Source organism: Euwallacea fornicatus, chromosome 18, assembly GCF_040115645.1.
Source record: "Euwallacea fornicatus isolate EFF26 chromosome 18, ASM4011564v1, whole genome shotgun sequence".
Lineage (NCBI taxonomy): Eukaryota > Metazoa > Arthropoda > Insecta > Coleoptera > Curculionidae > Euwallacea > Euwallacea fornicatus.
Window position 1 is genome coordinate 1577431 of NC_089558.1, and position 26284 is coordinate 1603714.

At 37.9% G+C, this 26284-nt stretch overlaps 2 protein-coding genes and 1 long non-coding RNA gene across 10 annotated transcripts in view; 1 reads left to right on the top strand and 2 right to left on the bottom strand.

Moving 5' to 3' along the window:
- The window catches only part of LOC136345142 (heterogeneous nuclear ribonucleoprotein C-like 1), a 142067-nt gene extending 127580 nt beyond the window's left edge, over positions 1-14487 (bottom strand). For both annotated transcript variants that reach the window (XM_066293180.1, XM_066293178.1), the window contains exon 1: positions 14275-14487. The gene's annotated coding sequence lies outside the window, so the exon portion shown is untranslated. The remainder of the gene's footprint in view (positions 1-14274) is intronic.
- LOC136345146 (uncharacterized) overlaps positions 1-26284 on the top strand; it is a 121042-nt gene that overhangs the window by 56180 nt on the left and 38578 nt on the right. The window lies entirely within an intron of this gene.
- The window catches only part of LOC136345140 (puratrophin-1-like), a 150582-nt gene continuing 148945 nt past the window's right edge, over positions 24648-26284 (bottom strand). For all 7 annotated transcript variants that reach the window (XM_066293174.1, XM_066293169.1, XM_066293171.1 and 4 more), the window contains one exon: positions 24648-25687. In XM_066293174.1, coding sequence (XP_066149271.1) covers positions 25614-25687 — 74 coding nt within the window. In that variant the 3' untranslated portion in view covers positions 24648-25613. The remainder of the gene's footprint in view (positions 25688-26284) is intronic.

The following is a 26284-nucleotide window of genomic DNA, read 5'->3' on the forward strand; positions in this document are numbered from 1 at the left end:
AACTTTAGTCATCTAAAGTTATGGACAGCTAGACTTTAAAATCCTTGTCTTATAGAGATAGCTAAACGGGCAGGTGCTTTATATCATTTAAATATGCCTGCGATTGCAAAGAAAACAGGACAAAACATGCGGCAGCTTGGCGTAAATGCAAATTGGAAAACCTTCCGCCTGTAAAGGGCCCTCTGCGCCTGCTTTCAGAAAGATAAGGGCAGAGCTAATGGCCCAAGATGAATTATTTTATAGTTTTCCTTACTATTCACTTCAAAACTTAAGATTTTTTACCGTCGTGGGTTCTAAATATCAATAGCACTCACAAATTTACTACCAGTCGATAGATGTGGGGAAATACATAAAATACATTCCATGCGTCATTTAACTTTGCGCTTATCTTCTGGGACTGGGCGGAAAACCCTTTCCACACGATCGGTTTTATGCTTTCTCCTTTGGAAAATTTTGTTTGAGGCCTTGCCCTACTGATAAAAACGGATACCTGGCCGCTAAGTCTTAAACGATTTGTGCATTATGCATTTAGTTATATTATAAGTCTGTAAATAATTAATCGTTTAGCCCTTGAATGCACGCAATATCTACATTAGATCAGTCTAATTTCAAAGCAATAATTTCAAGGTATGTATTATTGAGTATGAATCAGAGTTCGTCAAAATATTCAGGTAATTACATCATAAGCTCTAAAATTCCATTTTCAAACTTACTAATAATTTATGTGCTTCAATGGGTTTTACAGGCATTGCATATGGATTACTTAGGATCTAATTTAGTTGATCATATAGTGTGTAGCTATGACTATGTAGAAAAAGATCTAAGCTATTCATTGTTGCTGCTTCAAGACAATAGACAGTTTAAATAATGCAGCTTAATTTCAGTCATTATGTAACTTAGAGTGGAAATCGTGGCTTTAATCCCTCAACTTTGGTGCGATATTTTGCCCAGACCTCGCACTCTTCAGAATTCTTCCACTTCTTCAGATCACGTTACGGGATTATTAAGGCAACAATTCCGTCATTTCACCAAATTTCACTTTTTTTTGTAAGTTTTGCATAACTGGCACAATGTTTAAATCCTTTTTTTCCCACCTAAGCAATGTTCTGTTCGCTGCTGCTTTTTTAAGAGAGTTACTGAAAAAAATCAGATTTGAGAGATCCGGGAGTTGTTGAATACTGAATCTAGTTAAAACTAGTGGCGTAGTACGATACTGAGATGTAGACGATTTTTCACGTTAGAAAGTTATCTTTCGTGGTATTTATTCTACTGAATTTTCGTCCGACGCTGCTTTTTTGGAAAAAAATGTAAAACTTTTTTTTCACATGTATTTATTCAATGCTTTTAGAAGCTTAAAAGGAATACTCTAAGGTTTTATAAACTCTATAATGCCGCATCTATAGCCAATGTTTTGAGAGATCTGGGAGGTTTTTGAAACTGCATTTCCGCAACGACTAACTCAAAATCCCTCAATTTTGTTGAGTATCGCCATGTTTAAAAATTTGAAATTCTGAAGAATATTTCGTTAAAAATAGGTTTATTTACTAATCTGAAGTTACTTTTATTACTTGGACCGATGGGAACTTTAAAATAATACGAAGTATTCATAGAGGACCAAAAGTCCTGGATAAGTTTGTTAAAAACTAAAGGAAATATTTTTCATAAAAATGCCGGAACACGTAAAATATCATTTTTAGTTGTGCATTTTTTTGAAATAACAGACATGTATACTGGGCTACCCATATAGTAGATAAATGTACTTTTTAATTTTTTTATGAAACCCCAAGTATACTATGACATTTATGAGTTCCATTAGAAATTCTGAACATATTTCATGTAACCCACCCACGTCTAAATTCAGCAGATCTCGAAAAAAGTGTATATAATTTAGAAATATCGTTAAAACTAATTAATAGTTGAAACATACAAATATTATCAACTATCACCAAATGCATTAAACATTTGAATTGTGCCCTTTCTGACGTTGGGAAGCCACAAGTCAAATTTTTCACGAACGTTTCCCATCATATAAGGAGGTATTTCTTGAGCCTTTTGAGTCATTTTATTTTTTAACTCTTCTGTATTGTCGGGTCCGTTCAAATACACTTTACGGTTCAGACCACCTTATAAAAACTCCATAAGGGTCATGTCAGGCGATTTAGCAGGCCGCTCTAATTGCCATATTGCACAAATATTTCGATAATTATTGAATTGATATATGGGTATGTTACGTGAAATATGGTCAGAATTACTCAGATAACTCAAAAACGTTATTATATACATGGGGTTTCAAAAGAAAAAAAAATTCAAATGGACATCTATTTACTACATAGGTAACAATGTATACATATGTGTTACGTCAAAAAACGCACAATAAAAACAATATTTAACGTGCTCCAGTATTTTCGTGAAAAATATTTCCTTAAATTTTTAACGAATTTATGCAGAACTTTTAGTCCTGCATGTATGTGGGTTGAATTGAATAGAAACTCACTTCACATATTGGAATTATAAAAAGTGTATTATTAAAATGCACATCAAAATTCGTCCATTTCTTCACATTCACACAGAGAGACGTCCCCACATACAGGTGATAGGGCTTTTTCTTCCCATCAAGGGTTTGCATCAACCCTTGCTGTGCCGCCCTTCTCGCGCGTTATAACACAACTAAATTAGGTCTTCAAAAATCAATAATACCTCAAACATTTTGCGCTTTCCTTGATTCAAATGAACAATAAAGATGAACGAAATTCAACTCAAACATCCAGCTTGGGCCCTTAACAACGTTTATATTCAGTGAAGTAGCCAGGAGGCTGAAAAACCTCAGCCAGTCCTTCGTCCTTTGTTTGATTACGAGTTTATTTACCGATTTTTGTTTACATTTCCGAGCATTAAGCAACATCCTGAGCAAAGATGACCATTGTTTGGGGCCGCTAGTCAACACTTGCTTTATAACCCGGTTGAGCACCCTTCAAAACGTGCGGCCTCAAAGATTGGGACAAGATCGAGGATCGAGTCTCTGTATCTGCAACAGTATATTAAAATCGAGTAAAAGTCTGACGAGCCCTTAAAAGGCGTGTTACCTTGGCCTGAATTTCGCCCTATTTAGCATGCAAATACCTGCGTAGGTGCTCTCCTGTATCCTTCCTTAATTTAATTTCAATCCAATTAAGTAATTATGTAAATTGGGTCGATTCTCCGAAGAGGATTTATTGATGTGCAGTTTAAACAAGCGTTCCTTGCATAAGATATATACCTCTGACCCAAACGGGTCAAAAAGCACCCAAGTAATGGGAGTTTATTTGCCTGAGTGATTTATTTGAGTGTAAAGTCGATTTAATTCTCGAAAGACCTTTTGTCAGGTTAAAATTCTGCCCTATAGGTATTTTAGAATAGATTTATCGTTCTGTGAACGATTGGTCCTATAGTTTGATAAATAACCGTGCTTGGCTATAGCAATAACGGTGAAAGGTTTACCTGGTGTCCAAGACAAACAAAGGGGAATTTAAATAAACCACTAGACAGGCACACAGGAGAACTTTCAAGATTAGCAGCAATTAATTAAGAAGTTCAAAGTTTGGTGTTGTGCCTCAGCCTGAAAGGGTTTTCCTGGTAGTTTTCCGCTTGAGCTGTCCCTAAAGGGCCTTTTTTTAGTTTCGGGTGAGTGTACCTATATGGATAAACCCGAGATTTCCTTGAAATAATGCATAGACTAGCCAAGAAGCCACAATAAAAATCCGGAAAAGTGGGAAAATAACAACTGAACGTGACTTCACGAACTCTTTTCTATAGTAATGTGCGCACGCTAGTTCGTCGCTGTTTTATATCAAGTGAATTACAGTTAGCAACTGTCTTTTTCAGTGTTGAAAGTTTAAAGGCCCGTTTAAAGTTATGGTCAGAATAAATTACCAACTTGCAGCCTTGAAACTTCCTCCTTGTGTATATCCAGTTTCCTGAGAATAACTTCTATTTATGTTTTTAGTCTCGAATGCTTATGGCTGCACAATCGCGAATTCAATATCTGATGTTTAAAGGCATTGGGAAAGTCAATGTGGCACAATGGAACGCGGCTAAAACGAGAAAAAATCTAATAATGTTGCCGATAAATCTCGCATACGAAAGTTGATACATGCAGATTGAAATAAATCTCAATTTTCAAGGAGGCTAAAATTGTGTGGTACGAGAACACGGGACGATAAATATCATTATCTCGTTTTGGGTCAGGTTTAAGAATAAAGTATTAGACAAAATTGGGTTGAAGCTTTACTCCAACCGAAAATTTGCAGGTAAAGAGAAAAATCCGGAAACCCAGTAAGAGTGTGGAAAATGGTTCTTTCGGAATCCCTCTGAACGAGAACTGGAATGCTGGTGCTCCTAATGAGGATGTTGACAAGTACGATGCTGATGATGATGGTACTGGCGACGATGGCGACGATGATAAACATGATACTAATGACAAGCTCGATATCGCCACTGACAAAAATTGTCGCGCACTGTCTTGTCTTGCTCTGCAGAAACTTTGAGAATTGATGGAGCGCTCGTTCAACGCCTGCACCGAGTTCTGGAAGAACGCGGTGTATCTTGTAAATACATTGAGAACCTCTTCTTAATACTTTCAACTTTCATTGCATGCTAAATATTCCTCCGAAATATGCAAATTAATTTTTTCCCTATGAAAATATACCCGAATAACACGAAAAGTTGACGATAAACGCGAATAAAGTTTTTCGATTTGAAATAATCATAAGTTGGGGTAGCTATGCAATGCGGATAACAATTTAAGACTATGCAAACAGTATATTACTAACTTTCCGACAAACACGCCCGTCGGTTCGGATTTCAAAGAAATAAAATGGCGTGCCACGAGGCAATATGCACCCAATCAATAAATAAGTCTCTTTGGATATCATCATTTTACCCTTTTGTGGGGGGGTTTTACGTTTTCGTGCCGCGGAAACCTAAATCTGGGCGGGCCCTGATTAGATTAAGCCTACCATTCCCAATTATCTAAAGAAATGCAGCTTATAGGAAAAAAGGCAGCGACATTATTAAGCAAAGTGCTTCCACTTTTATCCTTCCACTTTGTCATTTTCCATTATGCTACTTAACTTTAAACGAAATTACTTAATCCACGCAGCTAAATGGCTCGGCTGCATTTTATTCCAGAAGCAGTTTTAGTCAGAATGCGGCAGGTATCTCTTGGCTCACTATGCTTCTGGTTAATCTCACAGGCTCTTCCTAAAAAACTGAACAATTTAATTAAAAAATTTAATCTCCCAAAAGCGCTTTTGTCCTACTTTGTTAAACCATCCACTTCCATAAATGTCTCATTCAAGAGAGATTAAAACCAATTTTAGTTTATCAACAGGAACCGGAGTTCGCCCATAAATTGAGCAATTTTTTATTCTTTTCACCCACTAATACCGGACTAACAAATCAATCAACATAATTCCCAAATATTATCTCTACAATCAGCTCTTTCATGACGAAGTCCAAGCGGCTTATTAATACCAAACAGCATAATTTGTGACGTGGAATCGACGATTTGTCCGAAATAAATCATACGTATTAAGGCTAAAGCAACAATGTGTGAGCATCGCTTAGCCATAATTTATTGACTCATTATGGTCGTTGTTGCTGAGACAAATCAACACAGTAAGAATCCGGGAACTAAAACATTGGTCGGGAAGACACGCCCTTTCCTCGTTCAAAAACAAAATTTCGAGCCCCCCGATTGGTTAGTGCTAGCAATGTCAATCGGTGCACAGCTTTTTGTTGAGGTTATTGGTCGACATTCGGTAGATTGGTTTGGCCTCAAAACCAAAGATGATGTGTGAACAGATTTTTACGCAACTTGTAGAGTAATCAAATTTAAAAGTTTTAACAGGTGCGAAAATTTTCTCGGGCAAGAGAGCTTTGGTGAGATTGGTAGATCAAAGTTGCATGTCGTAACTTAATTTGTTTACGGTCGAACTTATCTACGATGTGCGTACAATACGAAAGAACTTGTTTCAGAGTATAGCCAACGCTCTGTGTAAAACTATTAAATAAAGTACGCATCTCCGAAGATACCTCGATATTATATACCTGTTTCCATCTCATCTCTATATGCATATTCTTAATTAGCAAAAGCAACTTTCTTAATTCCATAAAGAAAATTTCTGCTCGCACACTGTTTTGTTTTTCTTGAGCACAAGCAAGCGTCGGGACGCTCTCAGTTGTAATAGACAACCAAAAGGGAATTAGCAAGTTCCCTAATTAGTTGCCGTTTTGTGAGGAAAATTCTCCAAGTCTTCTAAGTGACGGCTAATAAGTGGAAAATTTGCTTTTTAAGTAACCTGTGAAGGGAACTTGTGTTCCTACGAAGGACTAGTTGCATTCAGCAGAAACGTCTGTCGAAGTGTAAGAGGTAGCTCGAAGAAACATCTGTCGAGCACGTGAGGGAACAGAGCATCTTGGGGTTCTTCGCATTTAACTTTAAGGAGACCAGCCTCGTGCGCCCCATCCGGAGATCTCAAATTCAAACCCAAGGAACTGAAATTATAACCCTTCCCGGACCTCCTTTTCAACATAAACAAAACCGGCTAAATTTAAAAAAACAGTCCACAAGCCAGAAATTAAAAACCACCGCGGTAAATTGAGCTTATTCGTCACAGGGGGGGCTTCAAGAGAAAATAATCCCCTTTTAATTTTAGTTCCCGGTCCGCAAATTCAAGCTGACAAACTCAACGCTCATACAGGGTCCACTCCTCTAATTAAACCAGAGAAGGTCCATAAAAAGACAAATCCGAGGGTTCAATGCTACGTAATGGACCAGCAGAATGAGGGACAAATTAAAATGTGGCTGTATATGCGCGGATGTGGTCGGTTTATCGCTCTATGGAAATTAATGGATTGCTGTATTATTCGGGTTTACAGTTGACGTTTCAGAACTCATGTTAATGTTTCAGAGAGGCCCATGTACGAGGAAATATGTGTATAGAGTGGACCATCTAAAATGTAATAAAACGGGAAAACCTGGAACACCTCAATGTTTTTATAAATTGGTGGGTGATATCGTCATCACTAGCTTTAGCGAGGCACTAAAAGTTGATCTAAATTGAAAAGTCCTGCATTGGCCATTCTAATATAACTGTCCGCCGCGCGTAGAAACGCCTGAATACCTACCGACTCAGGGCTCGCGCAGACGAGCCACTTCGACGCACCACCAAGTAATGGCGCGCCAGTGAGTCACCACATTCATCGGAAGCCTGGCAGGAGACATCCGAATTCATCGCAAACTAAACAGACTTATTCACCTTCTACGAATTGAGCAGAACATACCATTTGCTCAGAGTGTCGGATAGGTGGGCATGTCCTAGGCACAGAGTCGAAGCCACCGCTTTGGTCTGAGAGAAACTGTCGTGTCTCAGATTGAATGGATGCTCATAAGAAAACGGGTGGTTTCCTGGAGGGGCAGGGGACCTTTTGACGTGGAAGGACAACAGGTGTATCCGGGAGCGAGACGACCCCTTATGTACGACTTAATGTAAAGTATTACTTCACCTCGTTCCCATGTGAAAAATATTTGGAGACGACACCCTCTTAGAAGGGTAAATATTGGGCAATAATTTACACGAGGAACGCTGCCCCCACATAAATAAACTTCAGGTAATTCGGGCTTTTTCCGACAAATTCATTTGCCTTTATTTACGTTTTTAATGAGTATATATAATCCAGAATGAAATTCCGATGATTTCCCGGTAATTTGAACACTGAAAAAGGTCTGAGATGTCATAATTAGAAACTCATTTCCATCTTTTGCTCCCTTCAAAAGTTATTTAATATTAAAGGCTGAATGATGGAATTATCCGAGGGTCACACTCTGAGTGGGTAGCAGATAAAACGATTTTCTTGTAAAAGCAACAATGCCCTTAGAAATTATACATGCATTAAGTCAATGGCGGGTTTGGAAACCCTCTTAATTATTTATTATTATTCCCTGGATATGCATTGGGACTCCGACTCTAATTAAGAATGAATAAAGAACAAGTTGAGAGTAATGGAGTGACGGGGAGCTATAGTTTCTGATTGAGTTTTTAAAAGTTTTCATCTAGACTTCTGGGAAAAGGTTCAGGTTAGTTCGGGTTATCAGAGAACCGAACGGAAGACCTGAAAAGAAAACATTTTCTGAACCAGATCTGTGGTTTTCAAAGACGACTTTGTGAGAATTGACAACAATTCGTCAATAAGCGTACTTTATAACCGAAGCTTAGTTTGACCCACTTTTTGAGTTTGCCGTAAATTCCATCCAATTTTCCAATCTTAAAATCATGATAATCCCCATAGCATTTGGAAAGAAAACGCGGATGCTTTGACAACACCGTCTTCCGAACTCCCCAATGACCTTAGCCATTTGTCTCCCTCCCACTTATACGCTTTGCGAGCCTTGTGGGCCATAACGTCTGTACAAATGAACGGTGCGCGGTTGCCGGTTTCTTGAAACGGTAAAAAAAAAATTAAAATTTCATTTCAGTTTGCAGCTGGTGCTCCGTGCACACGAAGGGAAAAAGAGCTAATCGAAAAAAATTGCAAGAAATCTCCATCTGAAAATGCAGATTTTCCTTTGACGTCGATAACTGCTTTATGATGTAAATTATATTTTGTATGTTTTTATGGTGCTTGTCATCAGCACACATATCTCAAATGTGAACAGTTATTCGAAGTCCCTGTATTTCAATAAAATAAATCGAGGAAATTAACGATATTTGTGCCGAATAAATTTAAAACAAAAATAAATTGAAACGAATGCGGAATAATGCGATATTTTAAACAAATGATGCGAATTTGTATATTTTCTTTCTCAGAGCCAAACAGTGAGTGAATAGACGTATAAACCGAGATTTTATTAGGTCTATGCAGAATTTATTTTAATAGATGTTTGATGATTGGGTAATAATGTTGAAAAATAAGCTGTGGGGATGGGGAAGGTCAGCGAAGTGAGTGAGATCTCGGAAAAACGAGTGAAAGAAAGCCGTAGAATGAGGACACTCACGAGAGTTGTGATGAGGAGGATTATTCGTACAGAGTTCTCCCTATAATAAGTCTCGAAGAAGTTAAAGGAGCAATAATTTCACCCCTAAAACCATAAAAGCGGAATGCTCGCTGTCATTTTTACTTCGAACTTTGCCGTTTTCTCGCTCTGAATTTTGTGCCTCTTATTATTATTTTTTTTTCAAAGTCAACTCGCCATTCTAAAAGCAAAATTGCGCCTACTGCCAATCTCTAGACATAAAAAAAAATTCGAAGCCCCATTTATAATTATTAAACCGAGCAGCTATATCAAACTGACCTTTAGTAGCAGCGTCGGCCACCCTCGAAATCACGACACTGAATAATTAATTTAATGGACATTCGAGAGGGATGGGGCTTATTATTTATTAAAACAAACTAGCACGCACATAGCTGGGTGTGAGCTTAAATGAAGGCAATTTGTTAAAACTTTTACGTATCCGATTATATGAGGAAGCCGCGTTAGGTAGTTTGAAGCACGTCAAAGAGGTGCACCCCACCTAGGGGGGCCTGCACGTGGTAATTTGCCGTGCTCATAGATGGGTGTTTGTTTGAACTTGCCCATTCGCACATAATATCCGTTTTTACGTCCCTCTAATGTAAACCCAATAAAAGCTTCACCAAAGCTAAGTCGTGTGAACATTTCGCAATTACATCTCATAGAACTAGAAACAGATTCCTGTGCAAATGAGCTCATTGATAGGTGAATTTCATCCGGTTGTGTGGAAGTTAGGAGTAAACACTTTCATGGCATAAACACAAAAATAGTTGGATGAGAAATTTAAGAGCACTAAATACTTTTACCAACTATGTTATTTATTTGTAGGTGAAGTTCATTCGAAAATCTACCTTTAGGCAAATAAATAGATAGAAGTTTCGAAATAAATTACGGGGTTTTGTAAATTGTTTTGTTGAAAAACTTCGTAGAAATTCCACTTGGAAAACAATAATCTGAACATTCAGACCAGAGGAACACAATCTCTGGAATTTCGCGACCGAATTTTCCCCTAACACGAAAAAATTCGAATCCAATTCAAATTAAATTTCAAAAACTGGTTTATACTGTATGTTTGTTTTCCATGCGCGAGCACGTTTTGCAGAAAAAGACGGTTTGTGCTACGTTTTATATTAGCGTTTAACCACGGGCGCAGACGTTTAGTTTTCGAGATACAGGAAGTTAAAGCTTCACTCATCTTTTTCAAGGAATAGAAAATATATTTTCTGCGAGAGTTAGTTTCAATTTTTGTTCTTTTTGCGCTTGCGAAGAAGTACGAGGAATGTGGAATAAATAAAATTTCAAAATAGAATTTGCAAGCTTTCACAGGTTTTGAAATATTTATTTTATATTTTAACGTAAAGATCCATTTAGCTCTTTCAGCAAAGAAGAGCTTTCCAGTTTCCATAGGCATGATGAACAACGGGAAAACTAAGAAATATTCCTTTAAGCTCATTGAAAGCGTTGATGGGGGTTAGGAAGTTAATCTTATTCTTACAGGAATGCTAGTGAGTTTCTGCTTTGAAATCGCACTTAGAAATCTAAATATCAAAAATATATATTTGGAATGTTTTACGAAGAAACTCGTATTTCCAAGGAGCCAGAGAAACAGTGATGTAGAGGTCATCAAATTTCCAGAAACCTTGGTGAAAATCGCACATTTCTATGTTCCGCCCCTATTGATACTGCGCATGTTTGATTTTCTGCCAGTTATTTATTCGAAGTAAATTGGAGATTTTTTCTTAAATCATAAAGAGGCACCAACAGTTGCGCCAACAATGCGAAAAATCACACAATTTTGCTGAGATTTGAAATTTTCCTGGAATCCAAATGCAACGGTTGGCAAATTGAAAAAATCCATAAAGGGCCTTAAAAACCGTCCAGGGCTTGCGAGAATTTTTAAAGAATTACAAAAAAATTCTGATCTTCCAAAACTTCCTCGGATTCATTTTAAATCACTGCGGAAGCTGGAGGGATTCGGCGAAAACCCAGGACAATCTTTGGACCTTAAAAAAATTCCGAAAATTTGAAGAATTTTTAAGAAAACGGACGTTGTCCTTTGCGAAGTTAAGAAGCAAAATCACTCTAGAATCGAAATGAAGTAATGGGAATAACGAGACGTTTCAAAAAAGCTCCGAGGGTTTTCGAAAAAGCCCAATTTAGCCAAAATTTGCCGACAACTTAAAACTCCGTCGAGAAAACTCGAAATTTCTGCGGAAATTAGAAAAGCCGTACACTTCCTTCTTGTCTGACACAGGAACTAACTTCCGCAGGGAGTTAGTGTGAAATTAGGAACAACCGGTATTATCGCAAGGTACTTTCGAATTTATATTAACCTTGTCCATTAATCTTTTCTGGTCGTTTGTTCCACTTCCGAACAGAACAACGCTTCTCAAAGTACTGACAAGTCCCAGATGTTCCCGTGGAATAAGTCGCTTCTGACGCGGCGATCCAGAGGTCCTTCACAGACAGCACGAGATCCAGAATTAATGACGCATGCCTTTCCAAGCTGTACAAAAACCCGAAAAAGGGGCAATTGGCCACATAATAGGGGGAAAATACTTTGATCGAGGTATGTTTAGGGTTAAACAAATGTTGCTAGCTGGCGAATGTTTGATAAGGGACTGTGTAAACTGGACTCGCTAGGAGTGAAGTATGTTTCTTTTATTCCTAGTGCGGTTTATGAAAAACCATCGGCGATTCGTCTGTGTCTGGTCAAAGCAAGGACGAAGCAAAACTAATTTACCCTCCTCAAATAATTGAAGAGCAATAGCTTTTAAAGCATCAATTATTCAAAATATAATAACGGCGAATGCACATTTCGACGGAAAATAAACAGTAATATTGCCACGTGAAAATAAACATCACTTACAAATACCACGTTTAATAAAGCAGAATTTATGAATACCTCTGGTAGATGGCAATCATTTGCCTTTTTGCGTCCTACAAAATTGAATCACATTATGAGTTAAATTAGTAATTATTGATTGGAAATTTTCCAATTCAAACCAAGAAAGCCACATAATGCCTTGACCTACATGTATAGCTAGGGAAACGTGCAGATGGCTAAAATTAAGCCTAACTGACCAAACTACGTCATTGTGTCCGACATCTTTAAAAATATCCCTTATAGGTGGTTTTAGGGTTTTCATTAACGTCACTTTTCGCGGAAACATGCTGACGAACATTTTCAATTAGACCCTGGACTTTGTTTTACATAATGTAATTAATCCGGTAATTTTTCCCCGTCCGCACTCGTCGTTGCCAAAATTGCTTCTGGATCACTGCCTTTGAAAGTTAATTAGGATTCTTAGATGACGACTAATTATGGAAACGATTGGAGAATGTCAATGGCGAATTGGCTAAAGATGGAAGTAAATGAGAGTCTGAGGTCTAAACATTCTTTTCGAGGGCGTGGTTAAGGCTTTCGCGACGAACGTGGCGATTTGTGAAATTTTCCTTCTGATTTGAGCTTAATCCATATATCCTCCTTGTGATAGTCTCTCTTTTTCGGCTAATGTTGAAAGATAACATTCGCGATAACCGTATTAGTATCGACATTCGGCCGCTCTAATTGCTAAAGGTCTGTTTCTTCTCCTCGTGTTGACTTGTCCTCGTTATTGATGAAAATGTAGTTATTCGAAACCGATTTCATCCATCCGTTCACCCTCAGGAATATAGACTTTTTCCGAAAATTCACAGGCACAATGAGTCTTAACAAATAGTGCAACAAGTGCTGGCAACGGCATTTTGCGTACGAGTGTGCCTCGGGATTTTCGAACGTGTTTCATACTATAGTTTCCGAGAAAAATCAGTACACTGGAAAACAATGGACTTTCTCTCGTTTTTTTCTGCAGACACGGGTCCCACGAACCTACACAAAGACTACTCACATATACGAAGTTTTTTGAAAATCTCAGTTGCACGGAAAGCCGGGACAAAAGGCGCTTTCCACCATCCATAAGCTTAAGCAATTTTCCTTAAAATGGAAACTCGAGGAGGAAAATTAGCGAGGATTAAAGCGCCTTTTTCCTTAGGAAGATCGGATCTCAGATCTAAAGGCACAACATTTGAGGTTTTTCCAAAATATGGGAAAGAGGAAATGATGTAAAAACGAAGCTTTATTCCATCGAAAAAAGCATGAATTTTTCCATAAAATGAGATCTTACAAAACCCAATAAATTAGAAAGCAACGCAGTTCCCTTCGGTTTTTCCAGCGGAAATGGATCTTAGACCTACAAAAATAGCAGTGGTATACGTGAAGTTTTTCGAAAATCTCGGAAACACGGAAATCCCCGACAAAAGTATATTTTATCATCGATAAGCTTATTTTCTTTTATAAGGAAACTTGATGAGGAAAATCAACGTGGTGGAAAGTGCCTTTTCCCCAAGGTTAGTTCAGGTTCAGATGTAAAGAAACTACATTTGAAGGTTTTCGAAAATATGAGAAACATGAAATGCGAAAGACGCTTAACTCCATCGAAAAGTGCATGAATTTTCCCATAATATGAGATCTCTTAGAGGCAAATCAGTAGACTGGAAAGATGCATTTTCCCGTGGAAACAGATCTCTGACCTACAAGCACCACATACGAATTTTCCCGAAAATACCGGAAATACGAACAGTCCTAACTTATGAAATCTTCTATGAAATGATCTCGAAGAGGGGAATCAGTAAAGCGAAGCTGCTCTTTTTCCTTATCAACACCGCCACCTCAACCCGTTACATGTCGTATATTGTCCTAAGTTTCAGATATATTAAAAATTTAAAAATATACTTTTGACAATCGAAAATGGAACATGTAAAATGATCCCAGTTATTTTCCTGCATACCTGTCAGCAAAAGCTTCTAATGGCTTGGCAAATAAGGATACTCCTCATTATCATAAAAATCCCCGCACCCCTTCCCTTTCAACGACCCCTGAATCACTCCCCCAATTTAAACCAGAATTGTAAATATTCAGTGTAATAAATATATTTTTATGTTTCTTTATCGTGAAAATGTATCATTAATCTGAAATATAGACGTCCATTTCTCTATATTTTCACTAAATTTGTTTATGTGTGCGATAATTGAGCTGAGTTTTACCTTATTTTGTTTTCGTTATTGAGAATTTGTTAAAATTCCGTTTATTGTCGATGCTTAAATTGTATACGTTTGTCTGGGGATATTAGGAAATTATAAATTTTTTGAACTAACAAAGAGACTCGTAAACTTTCGAAACTTACCTATCACGCTCACAGCCCTTAAAGAAATCACCCCTCAGCCACTGAAATCAACCCCACTGAAAGTTACAAAAGTCAAACGAGATTTAATGTTACTTTTAAGGAGTTGCTATAAACAATTTCTTTTTGTTGTGAAGAGCGCGTACTTTCGGACACTTTTCGGCGTCGCGACACCAAGCGTCGTACTCAACAAGGCGCGTTGCGGAAAACTGAAGAAAAGCCGACGGCCGCCGCCGGTAAATAGTGGCGCATCGCGACGCCCGATCGGACCATATCGTGGGGCGTCGGAAAATTTGAGGGACAGGTGAAAAGCGAATAGTGCAGGTATAACTGATGCAGTTTTAGATTGTGTCATTCGGTCAGATGGTTACATGGTATGTTAAATGGTTTCCGTTGTTACGGCTGTTCAGCTTTTCGGCAAAATACGAGGATCTGCCTAAGTAATGGCAATTTCAAACAGAAAATCCCTTTCACGCGCCCCTGAGTGAGTATATAGGGCTACACAGGTGCACATGCCTGTATTATTGGTCTTTTGAGGGATGACGTCTACTTAACTATGCATTAAAATGCCGTGCTAGCTCTATGAGCTCTGTTGGCTAAAGTGGGCAAAAATGCAGACATTGCCATTTCTCCTCAGCTTTTAATCAAATCTGGGCACTTTAATATGCGGCTTTGTGTTTTGGGCGGTGGGATAAACGACTTCAGCAGATTCGCCCTCGAAACGGCAGCGATTGCTAATGGGAACAATACGAGGTAGTTGGGGTTTAAATTGTTAATGTTTGGATAAGGAAGCAGTAAAAATATCGGACCTACGCCAATGGTTTCTGTGGAAACACATGTCAACCTTTGGAAATATAAAGATGTAAAATGCAGTGGCGTAATTCGTTCTCAAACGGTAGAACAGAGTGGAAGATGCGCAGGAACGGAAGCTACAGATTTCGTGAACAACCTTTTTGGAAATTAGAAGGCAACAGCATTTTTGGATATTCCATTTTGAGAAAGATAGAGATCCTTTCTATTGGAAGACAGTGGCGTTGCTAAACTGCCTAATATACTACAAGTTTAACCCCTCTAGAAGTCGGCCACTTTTGAGTAAATAGAATCGATTTTAAGGTCGATAGATAAGTTATTTGACTTGAAATACATGTAAAAAGGCAGTAGCGTAGTATAGTTGTGAATATTAAAATAGCGTGAGCAAAACCGACAAAATTCATGTGAAAAGAATATAGAGCAGTAAAAACTGAACTACCGCGAACGTAGTCGCTTCAACTAACCTAAATTAATTCTATTTTCTATGTCTGCTTTTCTACAATTTCCCTCCTTTTCCCTGATTTATGATTCACGTCCCTTGCTATGCTAAATCGACATACTATACAAACAAGCCGTGAATGCTGGCTGACACCGTTATGATTTTTTAATAGCAAACATAAAAACTTTAAAGTATAACACACGGGAACGTCCATAGTGTGAAGACCCGAACCCAGTGTGTACTTTCCATATACGTATGTTAGATTAAAGCAAATTTATTCAAGAATCGAGAGGACAATAAAGATACGCTAAAATTTATTTATGCCGAAAACCGGAAAATTTTTAAAAAATTTGCAATCAGTAACCGCATTAACATGCTACTGAACCAATTCTTTTTCCATCTAGGGGTGGCCAGCAGTCTGGACAAACGTGTTTAACACAGTGGACTTGCTGAGCATAAAAATAAGGTAAATTTGAAAAACATGAAAAAATCCAATTTGATCCAAAATGAGAAGGTTGGAAAAAGAAAAATATTTAACCAAAAAAAAGTTCAAAGGAAACACCGAGCTTTGAACCTCGCAACTTCCCATTGAGAAACCAATACCGATTCGCAGGGATTAGCCGTTGATGGTTTGTCTACGAGCTTTTTTATATATAAAGTTTTTATTACGAATGAACCCCCTGCGCCCCCGACGAGGAATTATTATTGCCTTCAAACAGTGCGAAAAGGGGCACAGGACCTAAAGCGAGGAAAACCTTAGTAAGATTCTCCAATTTTCGTTCGTCATCCAGTTTTTGAACCAGTGATCGAAATCGAATATTTACGAACCGCCGTGAATAAATTTCCAAGTGATATTTGGTTGAAAGAGAGGTAGACGCGTGAACAAGCCGGGTCAGTCATTGTGACGCTGATTACGCCCAGCTCGATAATTTTTCGCTTGGGATTTCGGAAAAATTTGCATTTATTGTAAATGAGAATTACGGTCCCAAATCGATTTTTCAAGGGAAGACACATAAATCCACCACGTAGTGGGGAAAACTCGGAAGTTGCATTTGAGCTTTTACGGAAATTTTCGGCTCCCAAGGAGGAATTTGGAAATTTGGGACCAAATAAGGCTTGGCAAAGTGAAAGTAAAAAATTCTCCAAAAAAATCTTGAAACTTACCAAAAGGGTACCTAAGAAGAAGATAAATTCGACTTTGGCGTGCCACCACTCCGTTTCCTTTCATCATACTGACCTCGAAGCAGACCGTTGGAAAGCCCAAGTACTCCTCTTTCAGCCCCAAACAGTCAATGAGCAACCGCCCGAAACTACGCAAACTAGGTCCAGAAAAAAATTCAAAGGGCCAATATCACTTTAACCTGTCAAAAATTAATGATTTTTTCTTAGAAAAAATAACTTTTTTGACTTTTGACGCGCGATGATTTAAAAAAATGGCGGTTTTTTTCACTCATTTTCCATATAATTAGAGGGTGTGACACTAAGAAACACCATTTTCGGTCGCAAAATACTGAAATCTTTATTAATTTAAGATATGGATATTTAGAAATTAAATTCGAAATAAAGCATCCGATAAATGGCCGCCGCGACTTTGGTGACACATATGCAGTCTTTTTACGATATTTTTGAACAGCTGTTTTGTACAAATGTGTCGGTATTTTGATGATACAGCATTCAATTTCGGCCTTTAATGAGGCTCTGATGGTCTTAGATCTGTTTAGATAAACGTGATATTTCGAAATACACCAAAAGAAAAAAGTCAAGAGGTGTTAGATCACGTCATCGCGGAGGCCAAGTTTTTGTCACCATGACCGGCGATGACTCGATTAATGCCGTTCAACGATCGGATAGGTGGCCTCTCTTCACTGTGCATGGTGTGTAAGCAAAAGTTGTTGAGTCAGTTGGATCTTGTAAGGATAAAGGTGTGAGTCTGTCGTGAGAAGATGATGATGAGTGGCGCTTGAAGTAATCAATTGTTGCACACATCGAAGAATCGAGGTTCCTGGATTTACGTCCACATTCTAGCGAACTGTCATGATGTTTATTTTTGAATCAGCACTACGACGAGGTAGTTTTCTATTTCTGACATCAATAACTGAACAAGTATCAAGTTTTCAACATTTTGATAGTAAGACTTACCAATAAGGACACGTTACTCTACCGTATACCGGTGCATGTTTACTAACTCCCATCTGTGTTCTTTAGACTTGGCGCATATATTCACGTAATAAAAGATCACAGCCAGAACAACGCACAATTCAAATCTTGCGCTGTTATTGTAACACCCTTAACGAAACTTTGTTTTTGTAGAGGAGGAAAATCTTCATATGTACGCGGTGTGTTGGTCCGGCGACGGGGTTATGTGAGATTCAACCCCGATGGGGGAAATTACCCACTAAAAATCCCCCCTCTTCGTTCTTGATTCCTCTAGATATCACCGCTAAGCATTACTTCGGGGGGTGGATGTTCCCCTCGTCTGAACGCGCTACATGCCACCGCGGTTGCCTGCCTTGCGCCTCTCATTTTCTCTAGCACCGTTTGCACTCATCGTTCTCTTTATGATACACTTGAATACCTTCATTTTTTCATCGCTTTTCACCAACTCACTCCCATCCATGTCGAGTCCACCCTCTTTGGCCTCCGCACTATCGTCCTCCTGTTCCCTACATTCCCAAAGCGCATGCTCCGGTATGTCCGTCACCGGTTCCCCTTCCCCAAAGAACTAGCAGTGGCGACTTCTTTCCATTCAAATTTTGCCCGAGTATTTTTCGAACACTCCATACCATATAATGAAACTTAAGCTAACCTAGGCTAACCATAGTCAAACTCACCATATGTATTTTAACTGTTTTTCAATTATGTTACAGGTTTGTTTTTATTTGGGCATGAATTATTAAGTCATATTAGGTTGATTTTGACGTGTTTAGAAAATACCGGCGCAGGAGTGGAGTGGAAGGGAACGATCACTTTTGGCTCTGTGGAGGAGGGGTCGTGGACATCCCGGAGCACACGCAGTGGGAGTTTCCGGGGTGGAACCACGAACACACGGAAGCCACTGGGAGAGGTTTGACCCTGGACCGAAGTGCGATTTGGAGAGAGTTGATTGAGAGCAAGGTGGAATGGAAGGCCTACAAGGGTATGATTGGCAAGATAATAAGATGTAAGTGTGAGAGAGAGGTCGTTATTAAAGGAGCGGCGAACTGAGACGCTTAGTGCGGGTGGCTACAGCGCTCCGACGGAATGCCAAATGGCGACTTTCCGGGGCTATGGAGAAGAGGAGGAAGGGGTGAAAACTCAAATCTCACACTATTCGGCTGATACTCTCGGGCTAACAAAGACCCTCGGTCGGATGTCTTTGCAAGGTTTCCATCTCCTCGACAAAGAAAGAGTTAGATTAGATTAGGTGTCCCAGTATTCCTATTCACTTCACGGTCCCGATAGCTTGCAGATATGTACTTATATTTGTAAATGGAAAATAGGAAAAACAAAATTAGCAATTTTTGTTATATATAAAGTATCACGCATCACAATATCAAAGCGGTAATTTTTTCGAAGAAGCAACCATTCATTTTTGGTGGGTTGAAGTGATACGTCACCAATTTAAATGATACTTAAACGTTATAGTCGCTGAAAAGGGCCACATAATCCAGGCCTAAGGGCGATTAATTGGGGAGTACTGGAAAAACTGGGCTTTTACCGATTCACTTTTGTCTCGTCGCTTGAACTTCTGTCGGGTTTTCAACGTTCCAGCGCTTAGGACACGATTCTGCGACCTCGGGAATACAATTTTGTATTATAAATAAAATAATGAGTGAGTTGAATGAGTGGAAAAGGGAAAACTTGCCTATTCTGCAACAACGTCCGCATACACCTCATCACAGACACTGGTATTTTAATTCTCCCGCGTGACCGCATTGGGATAACAAGAGCGAAAAAATGCTCGCGGAATGAAATAATCTGCCCAAAAAATTGAATTAGAGAAATATATGAACAGATGAAAGAATTTCGAACCATTTATAACTCAAAATTTCCGGGTAGTTCGCAACCGCTTCGGGGCAATTTCATTATTTGAGCCGAGGTGATTTGCAATATTTTTTGCGATTTGGCATATTAGTGAAATCGGCGTTAGACTGGAAGCATGGACAAAATGGATTTTTTTTTTTTTTTTTTTTTAATTCCTGAGCAAAATGCTTTTCAATTCCCCTCCACTTCCGGCCAATTACTTGCAATTTTTGCGAAATTGCCGCAGATTCTCGGACAATTTCAGCAAAATTCATCGCCCATACCAAGAGTTTCTGCTTACGGGGCTGTAGAGACTAATGACCGATACTGAGGGATGATTCTTCTCGCACCTTGACGAACTCTGGCGACATTCGAGTGAACGATATGAAGGCTATTTATCTCCCACAAGGAAATTCAATATTCATTACACCTTAAACAGTAGTTCTCTGATCTTCACAATCCCCTATTCGAACACTCTCTAATTTAAATTCGCGATTATAATTTCCCGTGCAAACTGCACCGTGAAACTTTCTTAATTTATAAAGAGGGATAAGCGAACATGTGCGAAATTTAATTTAGAGCCATCACTTTAGAGTGCAAAATTTCTACATACTAGTTAATGCGAGCTCTTCGTTTATTATTATTTTCGCTCGTTTGTCATTTTGCTAAGCTGACGAGGCTAAATAAATATGAAGTGTATGATTGAAAAGTTTTAATTAAAATTTCTGCAGGCTTTTGTTATTCGTCCTGTTGATTTAATGAATTGGGAATTACGGCGAATGACGTTGTTATGTTAAACACAACAACGCACTTAATTATTTTTTGCGAGAAAGTAAACGGATTTATCCCTGGACGTAAACAGGATCTCTGGATGGTCCGAGGCAATACTCGCATATATAGGCAACCGGTGTCCTAGGACAGTTAACTGCTTGGCAGTAAAGTCCGGGAGTGCGGCCGAGATGTCGCTGTTTCGAGCAGGGGGACGCCGTATTGATTTGCTGGAAATCTGAAACGCAGAAGTTTCCTACGAAGAAAACGAGTTTCCTGGAACTTGCAGGTTCGAAATCTACTTTTTCAAAAATCCGATGTGGATTCAAAATGTGATTTTGTGAAGGAAAAATCTTTGCAAACGTGGCGCGACGTGTAGCTCTTTCGTTCTTGCGACACTTTAGGGTTCATAAAAAATTTTAGTTTGGTTCGTTCGAAGGAAATTCAAATTTTTCAAATTGAAATCTCTGTATATTTCCTGTATTTACATTAGGCTGACGACATAGCATAAACAAAAAATAAATTTTAAAAATTAACCACCTCTGTATTCGACACGCAGTGTCCGATTACACTACACATGTCCTACGTACACTCGAGCATACTAAAGTCCATAATGTAAAATTTTGAATATAGAAATACGGTTGACTACTCTAACCAGTCAACCTATATAAACAGTAGTTTTGTAGGTAGGGTGAATCTTAAGTAGAGGGATTTCCTTTTAACACGACTTAGATCTCAAGAAACTAATCTTTACATGACACACAGTTATACGATAAAACCACTTTCCACGATCAATAGCGTTATCGTGAGTGGTATCGAATGTCTGTCGGACATTTACGCATACGGGATATTCACGGTTACACTACAAACACAGTGATTTTTCTATTATAGCAATGTTACATTCAAACTCGATAACAGTGACTCCCTACAGATAATATCTATGACATTCCAAAAGGGAAGGAAACATTTCTGAGGCTTATAAATGATAAACTCGCTAGGCAAATAACAACCCATTTTGTGGGTCTAGGATCTAAAATTTACTTTTATAAACTTTGTATAATTATATAGGATTATTTACTTTAGTTTTAAGTCATTTCACTGGTGCTTCGATATGGCCACCTTCTCTTTGAAAACATTTAATCTTTCCTTTACTGTGGAGGTTGACATGTGTTAGAATATTTAACCCTTACAAGAATGTAAGCAAATTTGCTGCCAACAAAGGCCTTATGCCTCAGTGCATTGGACGTTAAAGAACATCCTCAAAATATTGGTGATGTAAAAGTAACTTACAGACATTCAAATATTTTTCAGCCTGCTACATCTCCTGATTTAACCCCTATGGATTATTTCTTATGGGGTTACTTAAAAAACAACATAGGCCGCTTCAAGATGTCAACCATTTGGAGACGAAAATTTCGGAAGCATGTCAGGAAATTATTCCAAATACGGTAATGAATATATAATAAAGGAATATGGCAAGGGAACGATTAAGTGTTTTGAAAGAGAGGGTGGTTATGTTGAGGCACTAGTGGAATAATTTAAAATTAAAGTAAATAATCCTGCTTAATTGCACAAATTATTAACTCCGTTTTTTCGATTGTAATGCATCAATTACCTGTCTAAATTGGGCAATTATTATGAAAACAGATTAACAAACAAAAAGTTATCATGTTTTCAATAAAAAAGAGAAAATGCGCATTATTGAAACTAACAATAATGCAATTTTTTTGAGCAAATTTAATATTTTTTAGAAAGCTGGCATACCACCCCAAAAAATGGGATGTCTATTTCATTTCAGGTTTAAGACCACGCAGGATTTTTTCTGAAAAATAATTTTTCTTCATAAAATTTATAATAAAAAAGTTGCTGATATGATTCCAACTTAAGTAAACACACTATATACACATCTCACCAAACAACTTTTGTACAGTTACATCTTTCATATCTCACAGGAACAACTTCTAGTTACATACAACCATACACCACACAAATCTTACTGATAACGGTCACATCTATGTCTGCGTGAGACGACCTTGAAACAGGCGCAGTGATAGACATATATCGCAGCCACGCTAACACTCACGATAACGCTATTGTTCGCAGAAGTCTTAATGCACATCTACTATAACATTTTTTTTTTTACATCAGGAACAACCCAAACGTGCGGGTATAAATGTTTTAATAAATAACTAAACCTTTAATTATTTTCTCTGCAGGACTGGCTACACAAGGTATTCGAAATTTTCGCCGTTAGTTTCATTTGCATAAATTATCGCTCGCCTTATCCACGACTGATACATATTGTTAGAAGTGAACTTTTCCCGAGAATTATTACTGCCGCGTTTTCTATCCGTTCATTCAACTCTGCCAGTACGTTAATTCATCAGTTGTAAACACCGAACGTTTCATCTAACCCCATAAATAAAAGTCACGTGAATATAAATCTGGTAGTCTCACAAGTCAGGTTATTTGTCCATCGGAACCTATCCACCTGTTAAAAGATCGGTTCTTCGAAACTTTCCGCACTTTTTTTACTTTATTTATACCCGTATGTTGCGGTCGGTTTTGAGCTTTCAAAAAAAATGTTACATGGAGATTTCGTTTATTTTTTAGTTCTGTCGTATTGAAAGTGAAACCCCTACATGAGATTCACCTTGTATAACAACCAAGAAGGCCGAACAAGATTAATAATTAACACGCATATTACCATTAAACTAAAAAAATACAGATGTTTCACCTTAATGTGCTTTTAAACGGCGCTTTAAATATTTAAGAGACCTACTCTGATCTAAATCAAGAACTGTTTGCTTTATTATACAAAGCACACGTTCTAAAACTAGGAGACTGCAACATCGTTTTTATTCTATTTAGTTTTGAAAGGGGAACATACTTCTGACCATCAGGGCACTTTTTCCACAAAAGGAACAAACGTTCTTCGCGACACACGTGACGATGCACGAAACTAAACGACATTTACGCAACGGGCACTTTCACTCACTGTTAGTTACACTAGTGCGTATATCACGAATGTTTGAAATAAAAAAACACTCGATTATTCTGATTAATAGTTCTGGATTGGGATTATTTAAATGGCATACGATGTCGGTACGAAAACATACAAAAAACTTTACAGTCCGCCTCTAGCAAAGGTACGAGTCTTAGGCCTAACGACGATAAAATGGTTTTTAAATACTCAAAAAACTTTAGAGCCGCTCTAAGCAAGGAAACCATACTCAAAAAACATTTGACTACTAATTAAAACTTGGAACGTCTATTTTGGTCTTTTGAAAAAATTATTCCATCAAAAACGTGCATGATTTCGTATTTTCTGCACAATATGGCGAATGATATGGTTATTTTGTGAGCAGCGTAAAGATAATTAAATTAGCATAATCACGTTATGCAAATACATCTGAAACTGATTTGAATACAAACTAATCACAGAATTCAGTGCAATAGAAAATGCGAGGTCTCAAAATCGGACTTCATACAAAAAAACTCCCCAGTGCAGTTTGTCCTGCGCGTGGGCCTTATGGCCGCCACGGCCGATGGGTACAGGGCCTGATAAAGAGCCACTTTTACTTAAATTTAATTTAAAGTAGCTTCGAGCAATAGGGCATATAAGAATCTAAACACGGGTAGATGGAGGAATAAACTACATTTTACCAGCACGACTTTACGTGCATTGTAACCCCTCTTTACAAATTCAAAAATCGAAGCAACCGATCAGGGCTACTTCCTGCGCCTCTCTGAGCAAGATGTAAGTCACCAAATGATTCGTTTCGATGACCTCTATAAGCCGGCGCAAATTAGATTGAAATACCTCTATTAGTGCCCGAGATGTAGCGTCACCTCTCATAAAACAGACGTCGGTGCATTTGGACGACTCCAATAAGGCCATTTAGAGATTGAGACTTCAAATAAGATCTATAATCCATATCACTCGATTAGACCGAAATAAATATAAAAATACGAAAATTTTTAGAGTCGAGCACCTATCTGGTTGTCACTTTTCAACATTTGGATCGATCCCTCGGGGGCCTGTAAAGGACAAAAATAGAGGAAATTAATAATCTCGACGAGGCTTATAGAGCTGCATCAAGAGTTGTAATATTTCTTTGTTTCTGCGATACGGGGTCACTTCGATACGTATCTTCCGGATTTTGAGAGTGCTCTAAAATGAAGGCGCATAATGAGGCGTTTTCAAGACTCTATGACTTCATTTCCTTGCATCCATATTCATTGTGTGATCCAAACCGGTTGATGGAAAAAAGGAGCAAGAGCTCAGAGATTTCCAGGGGTGAGAGGGTGGGGATTTTGAGGGTAGAGAGTTCGTCGGAAATAAGGAAACAAACGATGGTTTTTATACATATTTATATAATTGTATATGACTATTGTGTACGATATAAAAATTGCATTATACAAATTTCGTTATTACCACAAAAGATTGGAATTTAGTATACGATTTTGCGCGATCTGAAGTGTTGAACGAGCACAGAAGCCGGGTAACTGACGTTCGAACCGAGGTTAAAAAGTAGCAAAAATATGTCGGTTTTCTTATTAGGTTTACGTTATGTAAAACTAGCATGCAACTTAATTCGTTTGACACACCTTATTAAATAATTAATAGTCTAAAAATCAATTTCAATATTTTTTTAAAATTAATAATTACGTTTAAAGAAGACACTTGAATTAGAATTTCCTAAAAAAATTTTTCGTCTTCGGGACCAGGAAATAAAGAAGTTTTTATGATTTTTTTGTTGGAAAATCATGGAGGAATTCTGTTTCCTAATCCTGTAGATCCGGACTATAGACACTGCAAATGAGTAACCATACGTTAAAAAAAAAACACAATGATGTATACAGCCACGCAACTCCAATTAAATAGTTAACACTCCTAAATGGGGTATGCGCCCATTCAAACTCCCCAACTATCCCTGCTCTGAAACCCTTCTAAACAAAACTTTACAACAAATAAGATATAGTTATTATATTTGATCTTTAGGTACTAGCGTCGACTAACAAACTAACAGAGTTAATGATAAAAAATTGAAAATATCCTTAAATTAAAAATACTCTTAATAAAATCCCTACGCAATCGAACAACCACGTACAAATTCATAAAATAAATTATACTTTCTTGTCGCAATTCCACATATTTACAAGTAATACGACTGGAATAGTTGTAAGTGATTTAGTTAGCAACAAGGTATTGTTAGTGAACAATAGAAGAATAATTAAGCCGGAAATTAACTTAAAGCTAACTGGTAGATTCTGGCACATGGTGTAAGCTGACCTCTGTCAGCGATTTAGTTGAAGCGAGTTACGAGGTGGTGTGCTGAGATTGCTCGGTGTAGTCGTCGGAGGCTACTGATATATCAGCTATTATACCACTTTCTGGAAAACATATTGTTTCGTCATTTGCCATCGTCATAGAAAAAGCATGAAAAATGGGAGATTCGTGCCCTTCAGAAGAAAAGAGCAGACCTCGCAAATAAAATTGTCCCTGAGTGAGGTTTGTGTCTTCAGGCTTGAACAACATTTTTACAAATTTAGGGCAATCTCCTGTTTACTTTAACCGATCCAGGAACCTGTTCGGTTTCTGGAAACTTGATATACACTAGAAATGTCACGATTTTCTAGCAAGGTCAGCTGACCAGAATTTAATAATTGTTCGCATTTTCGCTATACACGGTGGCAAAATTTTATTTTATTTCTTATATTTTGCGTTTTTCTTACGTATTCCTTGAGTTAACTTTTTTTCATTTAGTACACCTTTTTTCTTAAAGGTTCTCCACAACAAAATGTTACAGTCGTCGGCAGGCAAATACATACAGGGCATTATGTTTTTAGGTCAGGTATTATTTTAGACTTTGTATCTTTTTTTTGAACACCCCATATAAATTTTGATACCAGACTTAAATTACTTCATCAATTATTTAGCTTTTGCCTATTTTGCAGTTTTTTCGTATCTTTCACCGTTTTCGTAGTTTG